Raw genomic sequence first — 24,048 nt, 5'->3', positions numbered from 1 at the left:
AAGAAGAAAGGACTTTGTCTGGAAGCAGAAGCTAGGCTTTCAAAACAGGAAGGCTTAAAGCTAGACATACACTGCAGTCGGTATCAGTTTTAACTTGTGTAAGGTTTGAGGAAAAAACATTTCAGAAGTGACTTCTTCAAAATTGTACAAGGAAGAGTAAGGATGTTCAGCATGAACTCTTCACTTGCTGGTTAGGGACATTTGCTGTCTCTGCTCTACCCGTCTCCTGTGTTGGGTGAGGAGTCCATGGTACTGCCATCCCCTCTCTGGATGATAGGTGTGTCCAGTCAAACATTGCTTCAGTCAAAATTTAGAGAAGGAAACTTAAATAAAAGTTTTTATCCAAGATCATTACAAGCTGTACTAGTACAGCTGAGTCTGGATATGGGAACCAACCTCTGACTCGTTGGACGCTTGCACATAGGTACACAGTGAGGTCTTTACAGCTCCTGACCTCAGTGAAAGTTTGCCCTGAGCTATCAGTTGAGATAAAGCAAGATCAAGTCAGTGCAAAGCCAAAGTGAATGACATCACTGCAGAGGACTCTAATCTCCAGGCTGTAATTGTATGATTTTGTTTTTCAAGGTGAAATCTTTTCCTTTATCTTTGGAGATAGTGCATCTAATTAACTAATTATTTGGGCTGCTGAAAATGCCAAAATAAAAATTACTGACTGCAGGAAGGGTGCAACTTTTTGGCAACTGTATGAGCACAGATGTATAGCTTAATTTCAGAAAGTGTGCAGGGTCCCTTCAGTGCAAGTAGGAAAGCTAAGGACATTCGGATCTTTTAGGACAGATGGTCACAATGCGTGTATATAGGCAGGAATCTGAAGTACAGGAACAGTCTGGAACTTCTTAAACGTTGAGTAGATTTTAAAGCAACTAAAATTTGCAGATTTGGCTTGCTGACTCTTAACAACATCGTCTTTCACAGCAGGAACTTGTTATAGAAATAAAAACCGTATGGCTCTGGGACATAAAAGAATAAGGAATGGGTTTTGCTTAGGCTTTTCTATGACCTAAATCTTGGTGGTAGAATGGACAGGGTGACCCCGTGTGGATCCAGCGAATGAGTTTGAGCTTCCTGCTGAGCAGTCTCCACATGGCCATTCAAGCAGGAGAGCTGAGCACGGTCCTGATGCTCACTACATCGCTTCTTGTGCTACATGGGTACAGATGTTGATGTCCTTGCCTACACAATGCCAAAAAGACTTTTGTCCTTGGCAGAGGTCTATGATTGTCCCCCAGGAGTTGAGGGGAGGTTGTGATTGCAAACTGAATTGAAATCCTCCTGGAGACCACCACATGTTTTAAAACATGAGGTGCCAAAGAATTTGCTGCGGGCAGTCTGGTGTAGCTGCTGCAATACGGGTTGAGCATTGCAGAGAGCTCTGACTTTAAGTTTCCCTTTGGGTAGGCCTTTTGTCGTGGGAGTGCTTTGCACGTTTCCAAACAGCTGCCGCAAATGCAGTTCTGACCCTAAGGGCTCAGCTGGCAGGACCAACATTTACCTACCGCCCTTCTGCCAGAAGGACCAGTTCGGAGTAGTTTTGAGATATTTGGGCACACTTGAGGAGTCTTGGATTAGCTTCTCCCAAGTGATGATGCCCAAAGGAATTGTTAGCAAACACATGGGAGTGTTTTTGTTTTATAATATGGGGAAGATGTTTTCCTCCATACTTCATATGACATATGACTACCATATGACATATGGTATGTCATATGGTATATCATATGACATATGACATATGTCAGACATTTGACATCAGACATATGACATTTGGTATGTCATATGACATATGACTACTGACTTCATATGACATATGACATATGACATATGACTACTTCATATGACTACCAAAACTGAACAGTAACGGAAGAGAACTACAGTAGCACCAAAATGGCAGGGGGCATATTGTCTCCTGCACGAAGACATTTATGGTAATGACAGCTACTGTGAGAGAATATTGTTTTACCACAAGTCTGGTCTAGACAGTGATTTTTTTTAAATGCAAGCAGAACGCTGAAACAGGGAAGCCCTTTCAGTTTTGGTAACACAGCTGTCATACTGTGAATTACAGTCTTGTGTGAGAGCATTGTTTATAATTTACAAAGCAAAACCAAAATTCAATTCTTGTCTTCTCCCACATACACTTTCATTTTACTGGAGGATTGTGACTCTAAGAACTTGAGGCTTTCAAATCTAAATTGAAATCGAGCCCCACAGCCTGAAGTCATGGATGACAGCACATGCAGAGTCTAGTCCAGGTCCCCATTGTGTTGTTTTCACATCACAGACACTACTTTCTCTGTTAGCACAGTGAACCAAATCATTAAGCATCCAAGATGGGATTTAGGCAGAATTCACCCACCTAAATCAGAAATGCAATGATTAGATTTCCTGCCTCAAACTGCAGGTACCTCTGATTTTATCACTAAAGACATAAAGACTTAAAAATCTTGATATTTTTTGCATTTAGCACAGTTATTTCTGGTGTAGGAATAAAAGTTACAAGTCCTCACCTCCCAGTCAAAATGAGAAAATTATTTAGGGTGAGGAGATTTCTTAAGCAGCAATCAAATATGAAGTTTGAAAGAGTTTGGACATCTGGGATGTTTTACTAAGTCTGAAGAGCTGGATTAGTGACTAGAAAGCAAGTAACACTGGAAAGGTTCATGCTAATACTTTCATGATACGATTCTGCTATCACTCGTGCACCTAACATCTCCTCATATTGGGCTGTTGTAAACTCTCTGTCTGTCTTTGTAAAACACTGGTTAGATCAGACTGTCAATCACAGCTTCCATTGCTTTCCCAAGTCAGAGGTTTTCACCACAATAAATTCTGAAATGTTTTGTCAAGTCTAATTTTTACTTAGGCTAGTGATGAATCTTCCCCCTGCTCTGGGACCTTGCAGATTTGTTTTGAATTTTTCATGCAGTAATAAATCCATATTATGGAAAAATCCACTCTCTTGAAAATGCACTCGTTCATACGTTTTGAAGTATTTAAAAGTAAGAGCCTCAGGCCAGATTTTGCAGTGCAGGAATCAGTGGGAGTTCTGTTATCTATAGATTAAAAGCATTGTCTAATTTTGAAAAAAGAAGCATCAGATATTAAACCGATTCTGCAGTAGAACAGTTCTTTCTACTCTGAGATGCATACTCCAACAGCTTGATTTTTTTTTTTTTAAGCAAAAGGAGTTGGCTAAGCTGAAGACATTAATTCCCTGTGTGGATGGCAGTCCATTTGTACATGCCTACCATTTCACTGATTAAGAAGATAACAAATCTTCAGTGAAGTTACTGATGAGTCAGAGGCTGCTGATTTACAAGTAATTGTAGGTTCCCCTGCCCATGGCAGAAGTTGTGCCTCATCTCGACAAATCAGAAGTAAACTCTTAACTGGCACAAGCTGTTCTAGCAGGGAGGGCTAAGTGGCTGACCTTGGTAAAGCAGACCCACAGAAATGTATGTTCTTGTAATGGTTTTGTGCATTGTGCATTATATCATGTTTATATCATGATATAAAGGTGTTGCACTGCCTGTGTAATTGCAACTTACAGGTAATTTTTAAGTCAACGTAGCAGATCAAGGAAGCAGCAGACTGGACATTTGGGCTGTTATCCCAAAGTCAGTACATAGTGTCCATTAATATAGTACAAACATAGGTTAAGAACTGATGCCACTGCCACAAACTGTCATTAATAATTATGCAAGTTAATTTAACACTTCCACTAGTAAATCATATCACATGATAACCACATATATAGTAGCAAATTGTGAATTCCTAATTGTTATTATAATGAATTGGTTTATAATTTTGAAGTGTCTTTTAAATGGAGCTGATATTTCATCAGTTCGTTGGTCAGAAATATTTTACACAAAAATCTGTTCCATGACAAACGCTGCTATTAAACCGGACTTTTACCAGGAGCACTGCTGCTATTAAACTGGACTTTTACCAATGGAGCAGATTCTCTTGAATCATCTCTGGACATTTTCCTTTCCTTTTGGAAGCAGTGCATAATCTTATTTCATAGCCAAAGGAAATTACTATCAGTGGAGCAAAGGGAGGGTTTGTTTTAACCCTCGGTTTGATTTGGCAAGCTGCAGGTGCTCTACCTCAGCTTTACGGGGCATCGTTCTGCAGCACTGGCTGCCTACTGCTGTAGGCTTCAGTAGGGAGTGAAGGTGAGCAGCATCTCTGCAAAAGCTCCCCTACCTGTGCAGGTCCAGATTCCTGTGTAAAGCCTGAGGAAAGTGCAGATAGCAACCAGTACCCAATTTGCTTGCTTTTGTGACTGTAAGGTAGCCTGTGCCTTGTCTTTTAGCTTTCAGAGAGTTACAAATGTACTCTGAGTGGTGACTGAGGATTTTGTGTTGGGCATTTGGCATAGTGAAACGACTTGATCTGTTAATGTGATGTAATTGCCATTTTAGGTATTCTGTATTTTATGGACACTGCATGAAAATTTATCAGTTGATAAATGTAATTTTATTTCTATTAGGATTAAATTTACCCCTGATTTGGAAGGCATTTCACATTTCAATCCCATTTTACTCTGGGTGGGTCATCAATTTTATTTCCCTTAAGTTGAACCTGAATACAATTTGGAAAAGGAACTTGAGTGCACTAGGTATGGGAATTATTAATTGGTCTCCTTGGGGACATTTTTAAGTGATAGCTGTAGCCCTTACTTCCAGCAATAACTGAGCCATTGAAGTGATACAAGGAATAAACTATGTAATATCAAACAGAAGGATTATGTTTATATAGATGCCATACACTAACAGAAGTATCTGCTACATAGTCAGCTGGCTGTTCCCTAAAACTCAGTCATACGACTTGCAATATGGCTTTCTTTGTACAGTGAACTCTCTAAAGCCATATGTACTTACCAATCTAAAGTATATGTCTATTATAGTCACTCTCTCCATATAGTATCTGAATGCCCAACAGGCAAACCATTAATTTTTTAGAGATGGACACAAACTGGTGCCTTAGAAACTGCTGCTACTAACACATATGCTACTAAATATTCCAAGTATTTCCAAGTCTTCCACAATCTGTGTTAGGAAATTCAGTCTGCAGTTGGCTGAAGCTGGTTTTGTATCATCTGCCTTCCCTGAAGGGGAACTAATTTTGAGACAGTTTCAGCTCTAAGCTGTGAGGCTTGTCCAATCTCTGCTTTTATATGGAGGTTCCTGAGCTCATTAAAAGCCACTAAAGGATCTAAGAGATAATATCTTAATCATACCAGTAGCACTGAATTTTACTTAGATTTCATAGCCTGTGACTTTGGTGGAACCACTCATGTGAATACTGTGCAGCCAGAAGTAGTTGTGCAGATCTGGACCTTAATTTGATCTATATATAGAACATTATACCAAGAAAATCTGTCATCTTTCTGTGGGATTAAATCTGCCAGCCCTGAGGCATCTTATTAATCATTCTCCGGCAAAAGACTGGTCATCAATGTAGGAGCTTAGACTTCCGAAATCATATTTCAGCTATTTGAATTTCAGTCTATATCGTCCCTCCTTTGAAGGCCTGTTCACTGCAAGAGCTGAAAGATGGATAAGCTTTCAGAAGCCTTGATGGTGATGTACTGTGACTCCCGCAGGAAGCATCTTGCCCACCCTGCAGGCAACGGCAAAAAGAGAGTCCAGGGTGCTGCTTCTCCCTCTGCTGCTGACCTGCTGGGAGATCCCAGGAGAGTCAACTACCCGATCAGCCGCTCAGAGTTATCACACCTGAAACGGAGATAATTTTTCACCTCTGTTTAGATTTGAGACTAGTGGATGTAAAGCACTGAAGATTATTACTATTTTTAGGCTCAAAAGTGAACAGTAATTGCTACAGAATTGATCAGATATGTCCTATCCTACCACTGATTGAAGAGGAGGCTGCACCACCACACAGCGAGGAGGATAAGGCGTTCACCGTGCTGGGAGCAAGAGGCAGAGGCTATGGCCACACTGTCACCGCATGGTAATGAAAGAAAGGAGGCAGCCTGAGGGGCTGGACAAGAACCCACGGTGCAAAATATCGCTACGTCATGTCTTATTTCTCCTCTGGCAATGAGATGATATAACTTCAACAAACCCCTGGCAAAAGTGCGTGTATCAGCAGAGATGGGAATTAACAGCCTGAAAGGGATATCACTACATGTAGTTAAGTGTCCCTATGGGTGCCACTACCATAGTACCTTAACAGGCTCAGCTATACCTGCCTTCACAGTGCCTGCTGGGGCATGGATTTCATCCAAGGGTGCCTGAGGCTCAGTAAAATCAAGGGCTAGCTTTTGAAGGGCTTTTATCACCTAAAAATGCAGATAGGTGCTGAATGAACTCTCCAAACCACTTAACTCCCAGCAAGTGTCCTAAACCATGACACACTCCACCTTATTTTGGAGAGGATGGATGCTTTCTATGTGCTGTTTACTAAGCCCTTCCTCGCTGCTGACCTGAGGCGGGTGGTGGCCAGCAGGTCACAAGGGAGGACACAGGGAGGATGAGGCCAATTTTCTACTCATGGCTTTGCTCCTTGGCAGTCACTTCTTCATGAGATGCCCTCTGCAGCTGCACCGCCCCATGCAGGAGCCTATCTCTCCCTGAAATACCTAGTAGCTGGTGACAAGCCCATCTTCTGCCCCAAAACAGCCTCTGAAACAGCCTGAAAGCAAGCCAGCTTGACTGGGGGAGTCAACTGTCCAGAAAACTCATTTCTCTTCATACCTATCTTACTGCGGTGGATCTGGGAGGTGATTTTGGCTATGTGATGAAGGAGGAAAGCTCTGTGGGAAAATGCATCTCCTGTCCCCAGCAAATTCCAGTTCGTATGTGACCCTTTACTGCTTCCACTGGTCCTTACCACTGTCAAATATCCCAGGGCCCAGTGCTGTAAGCCTGCAAAGAAAGGTAGCCCTTTTCCCAAGAAGCTTGAAAAAGTCTCCGTGTTTGATTCATAGCAGCGAACCTCCTCTTGCCCATGTTGAAGTTGCTCACACATGTACTGAGCTCTGTGGGTCTCAGCGGGCAGGGAGCCCGCCACAGCAAACACCAAAACAGAAGCTTCTGATTTTTTTCGACCTTGTTACAAGATGCAGCAAGGAAGTCAGAGAGTCATGCAGTGGGGCGACCGACCGGCTCCTCGCAGAAGCGGCCACAGGGCACACATACCTGGGGCACACTGGCAGGGGACGGGCTGCAGTACCCACCTGGTCTGCAAGGCTGGTGGTTTGACACCTATTACAGGTGTTAAGTTCATCCTTAAAAACTGTTGGGAGTTCACTCGTCCCTGTGTATCATACTCATTTTTAGATCCTCTCTAGGAAATCTGTGCCAGCCAAAGCGAATGGGGGAGGGACATGTATAGAAATCTGTATCTATGTATGTGTGCGTGTGTGTGTGCTTGTTGAATACTGATGGAAATATGCTACTATGCTTTCAGGTATCACACCGCCAAAATGGCAAAGGCAGACAGCACGAACGTTCAGTGTTTTCAGGCCTCTTTTCTGCAGGATGCTCTTTTCACTGCCAAAACGTGACGGGGTCCCACAGTTTGCTGGGGCAAGCAGATGATCCTCAGCACTGATTTTCCCTGCCGAAGAATAGCCCGTGCTTTCTGCGCGCGTTGCTTGCTTCTGGAGAGCCAGACTGTGTGTTTGTGCAATGAAGTGGATGGTACTGTGCTGGCACATCTCTGTGCCTCTCAGTGGTGCCTCTGTTCAGAAGAACTGAGAATTACTGTCCCCAGGTCAGTGCCGTGCTGCTGTTGTTCTGCTGTAGACCGTGGCCTTGCTGCTGTGTTTGCTTGAATAGGTAGTTGATGGGAAGGTCAGGGAAATACAGCTGGTTCTTGTAGAAATATAGATGAAGTACTTATAAATTTACCTATTTAGCCTATTAGAGAATTGGGAAAAAAATAACAACAGTGCTGACATGCAGCCTTATGTTGCACGTTATCCCTACATCTTGCAACAGTTTGGAAAGCTGGGACTACCGTCCCCATTCTGGAGAACAAGAATCAGAGGCTGGATTCTCCAAAATCACCCAACAAACAAGGGGGATAGCTGAGGCTGGAACCCATGTCCTGAGAGGAATTTCTGTCCTCTACCCACCATGACACTCTGCCTACAGAGAGGTTAAAGCCTATATCATAAAACTCAGAAGATTAAACTTAAGCTTGTATATCTACATTCAAGCACCCAAGTTAAAGCATCCCGGCTCTCTGAGTGCTCAGAACCTCTGGAAATCAGGTCACTTTTAAAATAAATTCAAGGCTACTAATTTAACAGCAAGTTTTCAGGCAGTGGTGACCTGTTTCTTAGAGGCACCAGATACCCACTAATCTGATCAACAACTCCTGTGTTCGGAAAGCAGGCCACCAAGTACAGCAGGGTTCACCTGAGCGACAGCTCTCACGAGGAGGCAGCGCTTAGGACTATCTGGGGGTGTCACTAGGACTATCTCGGTGCTGCCCAGCCTGGTGCTGATCCAGGTTACGGAGAGCAGGAAATGTGGCGGTGGATTTGACGAGGCTCTCCAGAATGACCGTGTTGCTGCGAGGAGGAGGCTGCCTTGCAAGGAACAGGCTTCAATTCTCATTTGCTCGGAACAGAAACCGATAGTGTGTGATTTAATCGGGGTAGAAACAATTCCATCCTTTTTGCTGAGGGAGAATCAGATGGCAAGGGAGAAACGGCTGAGGGAGACTGCTGGTTAGAAAAACACGTGACAAAGTCAGATCAGAGGGCAGTGGCTGACGCGAGTGTCCATTGTAAAGATAAATGCCAGAGCCGAGTGTTAACACAGAAGCTAGCTATGATGTAATCTCCTTAAAAGCCTTTTTTCCACAAGGCCTTTAGATGCTACTGCTTCTCCAGATCATGCTTTAGAGAACAGACTCTCCCTCTGTGCTCCCTAACCCCGCTCTCCTCCAAAAGACCTTGGCAGCTGAAACCATGTTTTGCTCCTATTTGCGGGGCCGTACCTCAGTTCTGGTGGGTCCCATCAGCTTCACTGACAACCTAATGGGATTAAGGCTGGCTGATCTGGCCCTCCACCTGCCGATTGTTTGGAGCACAGACTTTCCCTCCCTACTTTTTTTGATAGTCCTTTGACTGGTCTGCTGTCTGCAGCATCATCATCCTTCCGTAAGCATGTAGGACTCTGAACTGAAATACTAGTCTTCCTCTGCAGCCGTGCCAAAACCAATACAAGTTATCCTACCAGCTTAGCATCAGCTCTTCCTGGGCACCCTATGCGATCCCACGTTGTTTCTGTCCGTAGGTCTCGGCCACGCAGAGCTCCTGGGCACAGCGTCAGCGTGCCGGCTTGGGGCAGAGATCTGGCGCCTGCCCGGGAAGTCAACAAGGCAGTTGCTGCTGCCACCCCTGTCATGCAGTTATGGCCAAATCCAGTGTTTGCGTCTGACTCCCAAGGAGGAGGCAACACGATCCAGAGGGTAGGACTGGCCGGGAGTCAAAAGACATTTTGTTTCCTGGCTTTTTCACTGAGCTGCGGCAACTTTGCGCAAGCCGCTTCCTCACAATGTGCTTCACTTATGCCCAGGCAACTGATACTTTCATCTGGTATTATTTTTATTTTGGTCCTAATGATATGTTCATTTTCTAAAGGACTCTCAAATCTGCCAGGGAAAGCAGCTGCATGAGACGTACCAAGACAGCACAGCAACACAGGGCTTTAGTGAAATCACTGCAAAAACCAAATCTAAATATGTGCAGGTTCAATAACCTCTAAAGCTTAGTTCTTAAGCACCACACTTAAAACTCCCCCACCCAGCTCCTCTCTTTTCTGCTGGCTGTATCCAGGCTCAGATTTTTTCACCGGCGGTTCCAGTCCTTTTTCTTGCAATGAGCCATGCACTCCTCTATTGCCCATGACCTTCAGAAAACTCCTGCAGAACTGCCCCTTTCCTCCACCTCCTGCAAACTCCAGTCTCCAAAACTAAGCACAAAACTGAGCATGTTTCTTGTTTCAGAAGGGAAGTATTTTTAGAAAGGGGGAAAAAACTAAGGAGATGGGGGAACCAAGAGTGCAGAATAACAGCGTCTACAGTGTAAAAGCTGCAGGGGAGGGAATTTCTCCAGCATCATCCCACACATGTTTTTATTATAGCAGAAGTTCCCGCTGCGTAGTGATTGCAGTATCCCCCTTAAAAGTGTAGTAGGAACATATGCACGGAGCAGCTGCATGATATAAACTTGTCTGCAACATAATGTGATAAAACAGAAGTATCATCTGCTACAGGAATAGATGATTTCCACCAGTATTATTTAACCTAGCTACTCCAGGGAGGCAGTAAATCAGGACAGGCTTTCTGCTGAGCACACCACTATTGCCTGGTAGTAGTTTACCTGACTAGCTCATGGCATTCTGGAAATGCCCCTAAGTTTACAAGCAACACAAAGGGCACAGATCTATAAGGAAGTAAAAAAATTAAAGAAAACCAACATAGATTTTTTTTCTGGATCAAAATATGCTCCAAAATTAGGTGATTATTATTTTCTTTAGGCCAGTCTATTGCACATCCTGTACAGTTACAGCCGTGCTCCAGAGCTGAGGGTGGTGGGATAGGACATTGCTGGTCTAAAGCAGTTCTTTGGTCTTTCCTCGCTGGGTAGCGTCTTCCTCCTGTGCCTCTTCTCTGTGGCAGGATCTCAGGGAATGGGTCCAGCAGAGCAGCTTTCTGGGTCACTGCTCTTTGGGGACTGTGATAATCCAAATCCTTCCCATCATGTTCGGATTTACTGGAGACGAACTTGCCCCAAGTGGACTTCATCTGTTATTGAAGCTGTCATCCATTCCTGCTTTACATTCCTGCTGCACTGGCCCGGTCCCTCGAGTTAATGATGGCTGTTAATAGATCTGGCTTTCTGTGCTGCCCGTCCTGCACCCTTTTTTCCCCCTGACTGTCTAAACAGGTAACACTGTGTCCATCACTTTGAGCAGAACAGGCCTGGAAAGCCACGGTGCTGTGGGAATCTCGTATTTTATTGTATTTGCTGGATTTAATCCACTTGACACTGCTTTAGTGTTTGGAGCTCTCCTTTGGAGCTTGCTTTGTTTCTGCTTCTGAGGGGAAAGCAAGGGCGAAGCAGCAGCCGGGCTGGGGCCGTGTCCCAGCCGTTGTGCCCAGCAGCTGCAATGCCAAAGCACCTCCATGCCGGACATTTAAACATCATAGAATCACAGAGTGGTTTGGGTCGGAAGGGACATTTAAAGCTCATCTAGTCCAACCCCCTGCCATGGGCAGGGACATCTCTCACTAGATCAGGTTGCTCAAAGCCCCATCCAACCTGACCTTGAACACTTCCAGGGATGAGGCATCCACAGCTTCTCTGGGCAAATATGTGCAAGCATACAGCAGTGCATGTGACACCATCTTGCTCCTCTGAGGTGGTCTGCTCCCAGTATCTCCTCTACGTCATTTCATATCTCCCAGGGGGCCGAGACTGTAGCTGCCATTGGGGTGCCAGGAGGGGGGCATTCTGTGCCCAAAGCCCTCCGGCCAGCAGCTAGATGGGTTTGGTTATGACCATGGCTTACCATGGGGTGAAGAAGTTGCCCCATTGCAATTGTAGCCAAATCCAGTTTATCTTTCTACAAGCTTTAATTGTGTGTACGTGCCACTGGCAACGGCGCCTGGTGCTGCCACCAGCTCATGTGGTTGAGGCTGGACCTGCTCGAATTCCTCCTGCCTTGGATCCACCATAGCTGACATCTGGGAATGCCTCTACCTTCCCCTCCCTGAGTCTGCTCGCAGTCTTTGCTCTGTGTTTGCCGTGTGGTCTGGAGGCAGTGCAAAGAGGATTGTGGCCTCCCGCAGGCTGTCTCCAAGGCTGTGGCCAGCCAGTCGGGGAGGGGGGCTGACCCAGCCCCGGGGCTCCTGTTGATACCAGCATTGCCTTTGGCATTTGATGTGATGTGCTCCTGCATCTCCCCTCCAGCAGCTCAAGCGTGGCTGGGTGTGTTGTCTGCAGGCAACAAGTGTGAAGGGAGATTGATGAGGTGATTTTTGGATCTGCTAGGGAGACAGTGAAGTGCATCCATTCATACCTTACAGCTCCTGTATCTTCAAAATGAATCATTTCAGACACATACGGAGGTGCCCCAAATGTGAATGTTCAGCCGATGTAAGAAATCTCAAGTGCAGAGAAGAGAGAGAAGAAAAAAAGGAGTTGGTAGAGTTTCTCACATATTCTGTCACCAACACTTACTAACTAATCCTGAGGAGCCACTCAGAATGCAAACACATTTAACAAAACTATTGGCAGCAGTTTCATTTATATGGATGCATATGTATACCCCTTTATATACATACATTAAATATATATATCATATATATATCCTTTCTACGTACATATGTGTGTTTATACACATACATATACATGTATGTGTATGCATACATGTATATACAGATATGTACGTATATATATATTGTGTGTGTGTATATATATCCACAAACACCAGGGAGTTCCTCTCACAGCACACAGAAACCTGACACGGTTAGACAAGCTTCTTCTTCATCTGTCAGCGGAAAATGGCAGTCCTTCCTTCTGTGAGCCTGTCTTTGTACATGATCACCAGCCTGAGCGTTGCCTTCTGCATGCAGCTGTGGCTGCAGCGTGAACGTGATCTCAGGTTTCCCTCTGGCCACGCGCAAGCCCCAGGGCCCGTGCGTCGGGGCAGGCGAGGCTGGGGCGAGCGGAGGAACTGCTGCATGGCACGCGTGCATGCATGGCTCTCTGCCCCAGAGGAGGCACCAAGACCCCCATCTCCTGGTCAGCCTCCCCGCCCCCATCCTCCCAGGAAATTTTCCCCTCCAATCCAAGAGTGTCGATGGATATGGTTCGAAGGGAACACATACTTTGCCTATTCCTGAAATGCCTTTTAGAATAACAGCTGAAGACCTATATTTGTTATCAAGGTCTAGCAGTACCACAAACTTCATTAGAAGGCTCTTTTGAAGGATTTGTCTTTCCAGTGCTGGCTGCCTCTCGCCGTTAGCAGCCCTGGGTACACACAGCCTGTTCCTACCACGTGGATTATCCAAACACATCTGTAGCAGTTCCTACATGACGAAATACAGCAAACAAAGAGGGGACACTTGAGCTGACACTGACTCACAGATCTCTTCACATTGTCACGGGTTAGGTAAGAAAACTTGCATCCGGAGAGCCCACAGCCTCCAGGGCTCTGGGGACTGAGCTCCTGACCTTTGGAAAAATTCAGAGCAGCACTTATGAGCGTCATCATGCAGATGCTGGGACAAGGTCCTCAGCTGGCACCAGGCTCACAGCTGCGTGGACTTCTATGAGTTTCATAGAATCATAGGATCATAGAGTAGTTGGGGTTGGAAGGGACCTTTAAAGGTCATCTAGTCCAACCCCCCTGCAATGAGCAGGGACAGCTTCTACTTTACATCACTTGAGCTCTTGGCCCTTTTTATTAGCTGCCCAAGGCTTCATTCTGACGTACAATTAAGTTAATCAGCATTAAGTTAATCAGCACTCACTTTGGGGTGAATTTACACTGCTGGGGGGAGTGAAGGGCCTTATGTGAAAGTAGACAAGAAACCTCAGGCTCAGCACTGAAATCAGCTTTCTGAAAAAAGTCGTGGGCATGTGATGGAGGATCTCCTTGCATTTCGTCTTTTACACAACACAATGCTTATAGAGTAAGTGTCCAAGCCTTGGTGTCTCTGTGTGTGTAACTGTTCCTCTGTAGGGTTTCTCCTCCCAGAACCCAAGTTATTTCACATTAATCAGGTGGTTCACTGAACTCCTCTGTTCCACAGAGGGTTGGATGAGACACCTTGATGTGAAGAGACCCAAGCTGCAACAGATTCAAAATCCCTCTCCATATTTAACTGGGTGTGGAGTGTCCTGGGAGTCTTTTCACATACCTTGACATCTGAAATCACATCTAAACTTCTCCACGTTTTCTGGGCTTGTTCCTGCATCCCAATGTGACAATGGCTGTAGGAACTAGTGGCTTCTCTCTGTCTTGCAAATGGAGATACCAAAGTGCAAATTATGTGAATATATCAAAATAATAAGGCAAATAAGAGCGAAGATGAGACTAGAACCCCAAACCCTGCCTTAGCCAGCAGATCAACAGGTCTCTAAAATATGTGATGCATATAGAGGTTGCTAGAAACACATTGCCTGCATCTCCAATTCCTTTTAAGTTCCAACCAAGACTGATAAAACACTTGAGGCCCTTGGAATAGGAGCCTGCCTTCAAAATAAAATCCAATCTCATTTCCTAGCATGCTAATTAAAAGTTCATGGCTGATTCAGGCAGCCCTACAATAGCAAAAGGAGTGCTGCAGGCATAGAGATGGCAGGGTTTAGCCTGTTGTGAGTACACAATATTAAAAACGAGCAGATGTCTCATAAAGATGATTATGCCAGCACTCTTGACCTTTCTGCAAGAACAGGAGTAAAAGCAGGAGAAAAAACAATGTTCAGTTTTGATTTATCTTGAAAGTGCTCTTCCTTTTTTAGGGATGAAGTTACTGTTGTAGAGAGGTGAGGGGGGGTCACTGTCACCCTTCCACGTCACATCAGTGCACACTCACCAGCTGCTTGGGACCGAGCCTGTAAGTGGATTGACACACTCAGACCTTGGCCAGAGACACCCCCCCGGGATTGGACATGGGCGCAAGGGGCACTGCCTCCCTTAGCTATTTTCCAGCTCAGCTCTGTGTTTTGTTTTATTTCATTTTGCTTTGCTTTGCTTTGCTTTGTTGGGCTGGCTGATGGGCGAGAGCCAGTGGAAAGGGATGCCCTGATGCAAGCTCCTTGCCACGGCATCGCTGCTGGGGGCTGCACAGAGGCACCATCTCAACCCAGTGGAACCCCCATGATGGAGCACTTGGTGTCTCTCCTGACAGACTTGGAGGTGTTACTTTCCAATGTCCCGGCATTCCCATGCGAAGAGCAATTAGCCTACAACCCATACTGCAATGGAAAGTAATAACCCTAATTAAAATAAATAACAGGCGTACTAGATTTCCAGAATCTTAGCTTTATAAAGTACAGCCATGACCACTAAAGATAACATGCAGGCGTATCCAAGGATTCCAAGTCCTGTTTCTATATTCTATCACAGGCAGTACAAGTATGTGTCACTTTTATAACATAAACAAAACCATTTAATGCTTAATCCAGAAGATTTAAACAGCTTCATTACTGTTTTTTGGTTTTAGTAGCTCAGGGCAATTTTGAGAGTGACCCGCTCTGAGATGTGCTAAAAAGAAATCAGAGGCTTCTTTGTGATTTTATGGAAACTTCCTTTCCAGTGACACAACCTCTATTTTTGTGCCTGGACATTGAGGGAAACCCTCTGTAGCTGAGCTAATCTTTCCTGGTATGCACATTTCTGGCTAGACCCATGTGTGTACAGATACCTGCTAACAATAGAACTGGAGCTATGTCTTTATGCTGAGCCTTCAAAACAAATTTAGTCAAAGAAAGCAAGTGTGTGAGATTTTTGTGGTACTTAAATAGTTTGCAGGATGCCTTGTTCTAAAAGTACTTTTTCATGAATTTGTTTTCAATAAGTTGGATCCAGCCACCCACTGTAGGTCTGAAGTTGGTCTCTTGATTCATTGTATTTATTTAGGCCTGTGCTGTTAGGAATAGTTGAAGGTGTTGGCCCTCTAAATGTAAACCTAACCAACATTTGTACTTCATAAATTTTAAAGCCAAGAAAAAAAGGCATTGTGCTTATGTGGCCTTTCCAGAGACAGAGCATTTTCTTTACCTAATTCTTATGCTGACTCCAATCTCTTTAGCTGAATTTAGACTTTTAGGAAAAATGAAAAGTCTACCTTAAACTAAATTTTTCAGTGAAATACTCTACCAGAGCTCATAGACTATTGTAATGGATAATTGCCCTCAATGATAATAATTACCCTATTTCTAATCTAAATATGCTTAGTCTCCACTTGTAGTGGAGTACATTCCTGAGTCATTTACAAACTCTACCAGTATCTATCACCCTATTTTGGGGGGAAGGGGGAAGTCACTCTTAAAAAACACATTCTCTCAGCAGTGACTTTCCATTTATAGTTAGACTTTGAGACATACCAGTTCTCTGGCTTTTAACTCAATTTATGTGTGCCACACTTACTGTGTAGCTTTATAGTTTCATAACCCAAGTATCATGTGGAATTAAGTCAAATGTCATACCAAAGTCTAAAGTTATCACACTAGCACTAATACATCTATTTACCAAACCAGTAATCTCCTCAGAAAATATCTAGTTAGTTTGACGTGATGTGTTTTCCTAAACCTATGCTGTTTAGCATCATTTATTTATTTTAATATTTTATTAATTGAATGAGATTTTCATTATTTTGGCAGGATTTCTGTCAGGATGACAGGCTGTGATTGCTTAGCTCACCCTGCTTATCTTCTTTAAAATGTCATCACTTTCCTACCACTTTCCCCCCAACGGTGTGTTCACTGTGCAGAACAACACTTTGGGGCTTAGGAGAAAAAGCACTTTTTCATCAAGTTGTTCTGCACTGTGAAAATCACTTTCTCCATTCATCTCATTTTGAAACCAGTGAAGAGCAGCCAGGAATGAGTCAAACCAGGAGGCAATCATGCTTTGAGCAGCTGAAATCACTTGCATGAGACCAGCGATGGGTACCAAGGGAGCAATCACCATGGCCGGGCTAGCCAGCCCTCAGCTCTCAGTAGCCCCGTGGTGATGACGAAGGGACTCCCTGTGCCCAGAGATGTCCTCCACTCCCCAAATACACCACTGAGAATGACAGAAGTACGTGGCTTGTTGTTCCTTTACATGACAAGGGAAAGGATTCTGAAAAAAGGATTCTGATTCGGTTCTGAAAGCATACACCTTTTGGGAGTTTATAATGGATTTGAAAGAGGTAGTGCAAAGAAGGAGGCAACCAAGAGAATTGTTTTCCTGCATTTCATCAAAGCTTTTGTACGACAGTGAAACAACTGGACACTGTCATTGTTATAGGTAGTGTGGGACATCTTCTGCTCAGTGTTTACTATAATAATTTCAGTATTTGAGCAGGGTTTGGGGCCCATGTCTTCCACCTTCCACAGAGTGCCGCAGAAATGCATTGCTATTCCATGCAAAGTGGCACAGTTGCAAGAGGGTGCTATGGGTGTCCTTACCCCAGGATAATTTCTGATCATTAAGGGCATGACACGTGCAGGCTCAGCCCCTCACAGGTGCAACCTGGTTTTTCTACACTGTGAGTGATGAGCTGGGGGCTGGGACCCAGGCACAGGAGGATGGAGAGCCTCCCCAGCCCTGGGCTGCCCCAGGGAGCAGAGCTGTGAGCCCCATCCTAGGGGGACGGAGACATCAACACCTCCCTAACATCAAGAGCTCAGTGCGGGACTCACTGAGGCACATCTCTGAGGACATGGCACTTCCCAGGCACCTTGCTGGCTCTTTGGGAAGTTCCCCTCTCAGCTGACTTTCCCAGCTGTGGCTCATAGGCACGCAGCGCAGCAGGCACATGGAGGCATCCACGTGGGTCAGGCTTGGGCTTCCCATCAGCACAAGGGGATTAAAAGCAGTTCTGCTCTTCCTCACAGGATAATTGTGAGGAGAAATGCATTAAGGACATAGAAATGCCACAGTAATGAAGGCTATGTGAATGCATGAGAAAGGCAGAAAATAGCACGCAACCAGGAGCTTATTGGAAACAGAGTGGACATTTCTAAGGGAAATGAGATTACCTAGCACTGCAGTAATAAGGGGTAGAAATAGAAAATACTTTTTAAAGCTGTATAAACCCACCAGCCACTAAGAAACAGGCTTTGATAGCTTCCAGTGGGATTTCTCATGCTTCTTTCTGAGTGCCTGCTCTGGACCAGTGGGGAAGGGAACTGAGCCAGGTGGATGAGGGGTCGCCTCCACATCAGCAATTCTTATTTTTCTGTCATTAATGACTACATATAGGCTGTCAGGAATCATATTTACTATTCAGTCCCACATATATCTGTTTATTCTCCATGTAAAAATACTGTGATAAACCAGGAGCATGTGGTGCACAGGCATGTGACAAGCCTTGCTTTATACCTTGTCTGCCATTTGTCAGTCTCATGCGTTGTGCCAAGGAGCAACCCCATCTCGCCATCTCAGTTTGCTTTACAAATAATTTGGTTGATCCTGCCTTGGAGGAAGAACAAGTACAAGATAACGATGGCCGTACTTGCCCCATTTTTTATGATCTCATCTAATTTTACGTGGCATCTGCTGATGCATATGTTTCTTCTGATTTCACTGCAACCTTTTGTGTTTGTCAGGGCAACGCCAGGAGGGTGGAGTTGGCGCTGAGACTGCCTGCTCCTTCATAGAAACATTTTGTCACCTTTGAAAAGCCCTCTGTTCTGGAATCTTAGAAACTAACAATATTGAAAACTTTCAGATAATATTAAAAACATTAAAAGCATTAGCTTTATCACAATACAATAAATAATTCCATCACGTACTGAAAACTGACTTCTGCAGCTGACATACTAATAAAGTAGAAATTCAGTTGCTGAGATAGTCTGGGAGTAGACACATTGTCAAAAGAGGAGCCAGGAACCATTAGTTTTTCAAATCACTTAATTTTTCAGCTTTATTTCTCTCTCCCATAGGAAAAAAAAACAAAAAAACCTGCAAACACAAAAAACCCCACCCTCACACTCAATATATGTACAATAAACTGAAGGCAATATTTGCTAGACAAGCATGGTCAGAGTGATAACATGTGTTGAATGCTGATGCATGTGAGAAAGATAGGACTTCTTATGTGGCACCAAATGCTGAACTGCCTATAAATTATCAAGCTGTTGGATTTATTATTTTGATTGCTTCTTATAGTTCTTTACCTAGTCTTTTTCTAAGGTGCTCCTGCAGATTTCTCTGCATGAATGTTGCCAATTCTTCTATAGATCATGCAACTGGGAAAAAAATCTTTTCTCAGTAATTGTGTACTTCAGGATTTTATCTAAGGAGTGTTAAACCTAAGAGTATGTGTATGTCTTTTCTTAATCAAACACAGGAGGCACAGGAGATGTCAGCTCACAATAAACAATGCAGGTGTGATGACATATTTTAACTTGTGCACCTATTTGTGATGTGTATAACAGGAAGTTCAGAATTTAAGGTATATCAGATCAAATAATTAGACTCAAAAAAAGCCTTTTGCTATACTTAATTCTCTCCCCTACTTAACTGAAAATGTAGATTTAGACAGTGCTGTTGACTGATTCATTATTAAACTTCATTGAGGGTGACCCAAATTCTCATGGAGTTTATGTGGTTGCGTACACTGAGTTAAGGGTCTCTTCCCCCTCTGCAATGCACAGGCAGTGCTCGTGCCATTGTCTGTTGCTCACCATCCTTCAGGAAATGTGTCCCCTCAAAGCATGGGAAAAGGAATATGGCCCTGAAGGAAACAAGATTTGAACTAAATGCCACCAGTATTACTCTTGATGCAAAATGTTGCTTGTTTGGAGTGGTACTTACATAGACAATTCTAGCACTAAATTGAATAAGAAAAATGTAATAATAATTGCTTATATTTTCACGGGTTAACATTTCTTACTGTTGACATTTCTTAACTATTGGACATACAATTCAAAGACAATGTAACGGGAAAGAAGCCTGTCAACTATAGTCCTCTAAAAGCAGTTAATAAATGTAATAAAATTCCTGTTCTTTTAAAACAAATTCCCCTTCCTCGCCCCAAGGTTGCAATGATAGCAGCTGCAATACTGACTGGTAGGCACTGCTGTGGCTCCCCGATAAACCTCCCCTAATGGGGTCTGAAAGCCAACGCTTATCAGCGTAACATCTCTCTCGAACTAAATCTGATGCAGCAGGAGATGGCAAATGCAGTGGGAGGAGAGGTTTCCTACGGGTAGCAGAGCTGAGTCTTTCTCCTTTGTGCTGAGTGTGTGGGCAGCACTGACACAGAGAACTTGGTCATCTGGGGACCATGATAACAAATATCTAGTACCAAACTAGTTGATTGCTCGGGAAAAAAAATGGGTCCTAAATATGAAATATCCTCTTTGCATGTATCTCTGTCCCTGGCATAGTGCTATTGCATGAGTGACTGAAGCATATCTGATTATACACTGCTTATTTGGGAGAACTCATGCTTTTTCCCACACTCTTTTTACAGCTCCCAAGTCTACCTTTTGTCCCACTGAAGAGACCTGGTGGCCAGGCCTGGTTATTATCATTGCAGTATGCTGCGCCACACTAGTGTTCCTCTTCGTAGTTGTCATCATTTGCTACAAAGCCATAAAAAGGTAAGACTCCAGATGCTTTTACTGTGTTTAGGGCAACGCAACCCCACAAAAGTTGACCCAAGACTTGGCTGACACCTTGTTTTGTTTGAAGGCATCCTAAAGGCAAAATGCATCCTGTAGTCAATGTGTGTTTTCATTGGAAAGTCACTGTATGTACCGTATCCTGCCTGTGTAAAGATTGAAGTTTAATGCACAGTCATAGGCATGAAGAGAAAAACTAGAAATGGGATAGGGCCGCAATGTTCAGATTAATATGAACTCCCCAAAGTCAAATTGCTGCAGATTGCTGGGGAATGTTGATAGCTTTGGCTTGGCCAAGTGTAGAGGCAGGAAACACCGTCCTATCCAGTTCTGGTAGTATTCAAAATTTACACATGGGATGTGAGATTTTTGGCCCAGGCCCATCACTAATTGTAGCATTTCAGATTGATGCAAGCTCTTGTAATCCGAACTCTAGGGTAATTTGTGTAGTTTTTCATTCGGAGACTCTACTTCTAATTTATTCTTGCTTCAAAATTATCATCTACAGAATCCATTTCAAAACCTGTCTCTTTTCATTTAAAAGCCTATGTGAAGCCTATGTACAACACGGTGTGTAGTAACCCTTTCAGCTCCCCTGCCTTTGCAATAGATGTGCTTGCATAGGCCTCCGGTAGTTAGAAATTATTGACTTCAGTTATACAGAAAAATGGGAGTGGGAATAATTTCTTCACCTAAATAATATTTCATATTTCAAGCAGAAAAAGTCAAAATCCATAACTCTCGTGAGATACTGCAGTGACACCTGAATCACAGTTTGGATTAAATGATGTTTATTCAGCTTTGGGATTTTTTTTTGGGGGGTGGAAAAAGAAGAGAAAATACCTTTCATGAAAAATGTTATCTGCATGCAAAGCAACTGCAAGATTTTTGATGAGCCTCAACAGGGATATCACAATGGTGGAGCATTGCACGTGCTTTGTGGTTGTCTAAAAAATTTATGCAGGATTTGAAGGATAGTATATCCAAGAGCATCAAAAAGGGAGAATTCAAACAAGAAGACAGAAGTCTGTATCTAATTTCTTATTAAATTTACATAAGTATCTTTCCTATTCTAGTCTAGCTAAAATGAATGCTTATTAGTTTTGAGGAGTTGGCAGACTTTCACTCTGTCTACTGAACTTCTTAAAAATCATCTATGGAGGACTGGAATTGGAGTCGAATTGGATTGGTAACACAGTGCAAAATTTCTTACTTGTAGTCCTAATCTACCATTGGCTGTTCATAGGGAACTGGTCCAATTCCATGTGGAAAGTTGTATTTGTTTCGAAAACAGCTATTGTATTTGTCTGCCTAGTGCCAAATTGTGAATGATTCCTGCCAAGGCTGCAAAATATACCTATGGGAGCAGTAACTCTCCAGGGCAACTTGTGTCTAGTGAGGAATCTGTTTCAAATCTTCTCTGATGCTGGTAGATGGGAGGTACAGAAAAGAAATTTAAACAGACAAATTTAGAGCTGCCTTGAAAAGGCTGTGGGAATTCACATAACAAAGTCTTATGCTTCATGTCGGTGAAGAATAATACAGATACTTGATGAAGACACCACTTATTTGTCAACAGTGTGAATATCAATGTACGAGTCAGACACTTGAACAGGCATTAGGCTCAGAGAAAACTGAAAATTCCTCTTAGATCTTCTTATTGTTGACATTGACACTGCTGCCAAATGCTAAGCTGAAAACTGCTCAGATGTGGGACGGACAGCTACAAAAGAAAATCTTATTAATTATATTTTTACAGAGTAACTAGAGCATTTCTTTTCATCAATGAGTCCTTCCTAAAACAGCTCTGTTAAAAGGATGTCCTAAAGTGCCTGGCAGCGTTCCTCAGTAGTTCAGGTTCCTTGATCCACTGTAAAAGATATCTGTTGATAAATGCTGGGAAATAAGATAAAACGCTTCACAAGAGAGGCATCTCTGCCTTCGACACAGAGTATTATCCCATATTGTTTAGCTGAATTGGCTTTAGCTAGTGTGAGAAATCCTTCACTCTATTTTTTGCTGGGAGGTAGAGGTGGCTAGAGAAAGAGTGAGGGGATCAATCTGGGTGATGCTGAAGCCAAGAGTCCCTCCAGCATGTTGCCAGCCTCTGTGCTCTGCCTTATCCTTTCTCACACCTCCATCCCACCTGCTCTCCTCTGCAGTCCTCCTCCTGGGCCCTCATTCCTACGCATCTCCTGGAATTGGGACCTCTGTCATTGCATCTCTAACAAATCTGTCTCCCACCTCCAAGGCAGTACGTTGTCTGCTTACTTAGAATATACCCATCGCCTTTAGATATGAATGCCATCTACTCATCCTCCAGCTGCATCTAGGTTGGGTTGTAACCTCGATAGGGCACAACGCTCTTCGTCCAAGGAAAGGCACGTGCTGATTGCCTTGATGTAGAAATCAGAACCCAGCCTGAAGACTCAACCTTTGCCTGCCCCGACTCTTTCTTAGCTCTGGGTGAGGATAGCCTTGTGTCTCACCACTGAACAGCATCCTTTTCTTCTTGCACCATGTCAGGCATGTCTGCAGGTTTCAGAGGTGTCCCAGCCTCGGTTCCCTGCTGTCATGTAGCTGGTCACTGGGGGGGGGGACCGGAAGAGTGGCACAGTACGCTGAGGACGGGACTGTTTACAGTGCCCATCTCAAACTGGCCCTTGAAGCCCTCTCCTGCTCAGGTTCCTCTCTCTGAAACAGATATCAAAGCATTTGCCTGCATCTCAGGGGTGTCACTGGGATTCATCACCTACTTTCTGATGAGCAGTGTAAATGTGAAAGTGGCAAGAATTATTATCCAAACATACGCTCCCTAAAACCTTGCATGAGACTGTCACCCTCCAGCATTTTTAGACAGGATTTTTTTTTACCACTTCCTGGGGGAGCAGGGGAAGGAGATCCATGTCTTCACATTTGGAAACTCTCGTTCTGATGAAAGCCTGGGGTGTGACAAAAACTGGAAGTGCCAATAAGGATGAAAACTGGCTTGGCAGCAGCAGATGGCTTATATCTTTTTTTGGTGTAACAGGAAAAACATTTAAAAATTCTCACCAGCCCATCAGATAAAAAAGAGGTAAACCAAAATAAAAATACCAAGTACCTACTTAACATGAGTTCAGATCATATGATAGTATCAGTCTTACCCATGGATAGATGGATCCTATGTATACATCTCTCTATATCATATGTATCCTATCTATAGTAGATCCTATGTATCTACTATAGTAGACATATATGGTATATATCTCCCAGTGACAAATCCATAAGTATTACAGGAGAGTATTGCAAAAGCCTAACTGGAATAACTTGATTTCTCTACTTGTTAGTCTTCCAAATGAGGTGGGGTTTACAGCCTGACCATCAATGCTATCTATATCCTATTTAGCCTAAAGCATACGTCTCAGCTTAATTAGCAGTGTAAGCACTGAACAGATGCTGAAGAGTGAAATAACAGCAATCATCTGGTTGTGGGGTGTAGCAAGAGTTAAATGTTTTAGTAGGAAAGTGCAGGAAGAGATTTATTTGCACAGAGCTTGGATCTGTTGTATTAATCCCTCATTTTCATAAGAATCAAATTTGAAGTAGAAAGAAAAAGAAAAATCCTATTGTGCTTAAGTTAAAATCTCATTTACTGGTTTCAAAGGGCCAGACCCAATCAAACTCTCTCATGTCTGCTTTTCTGT

The 24,048-nt window shown here is 43.6% G+C and overlaps 1 protein-coding gene across 2 annotated transcripts in view; it reads left to right on the top strand.

The window, feature by feature from the left end:
- The window catches only part of PRIMA1 (proline rich membrane anchor 1), a 55,960-nt gene that overhangs the window by 11,164 nt on the left and 20,748 nt on the right, over positions 1–24,048 (top strand). For both annotated transcript variants that reach the window (XM_072865734.1, XM_072865735.1), the window contains exon 4: positions 20,212–20,341. In XM_072865734.1, the coding sequence (XP_072721835.1) occupies positions 20,212–20,341 (130 nt within the window). The remainder of the gene's footprint in view (positions 1–20,211; positions 20,342–24,048) is intronic.

The sequence above is a fragment of the Ciconia boyciana genome, chromosome 6, assembly GCF_034638445.1.
Source record: "Ciconia boyciana chromosome 6, ASM3463844v1, whole genome shotgun sequence".
In the NCBI taxonomy this organism is placed as follows: domain Eukaryota; kingdom Metazoa; phylum Chordata; class Aves; order Ciconiiformes; family Ciconiidae; genus Ciconia; species Ciconia boyciana.
Note: the sequence above shows the minus strand (reverse complement) of the source record. Positions and strands in the feature narration are given on the sequence as shown.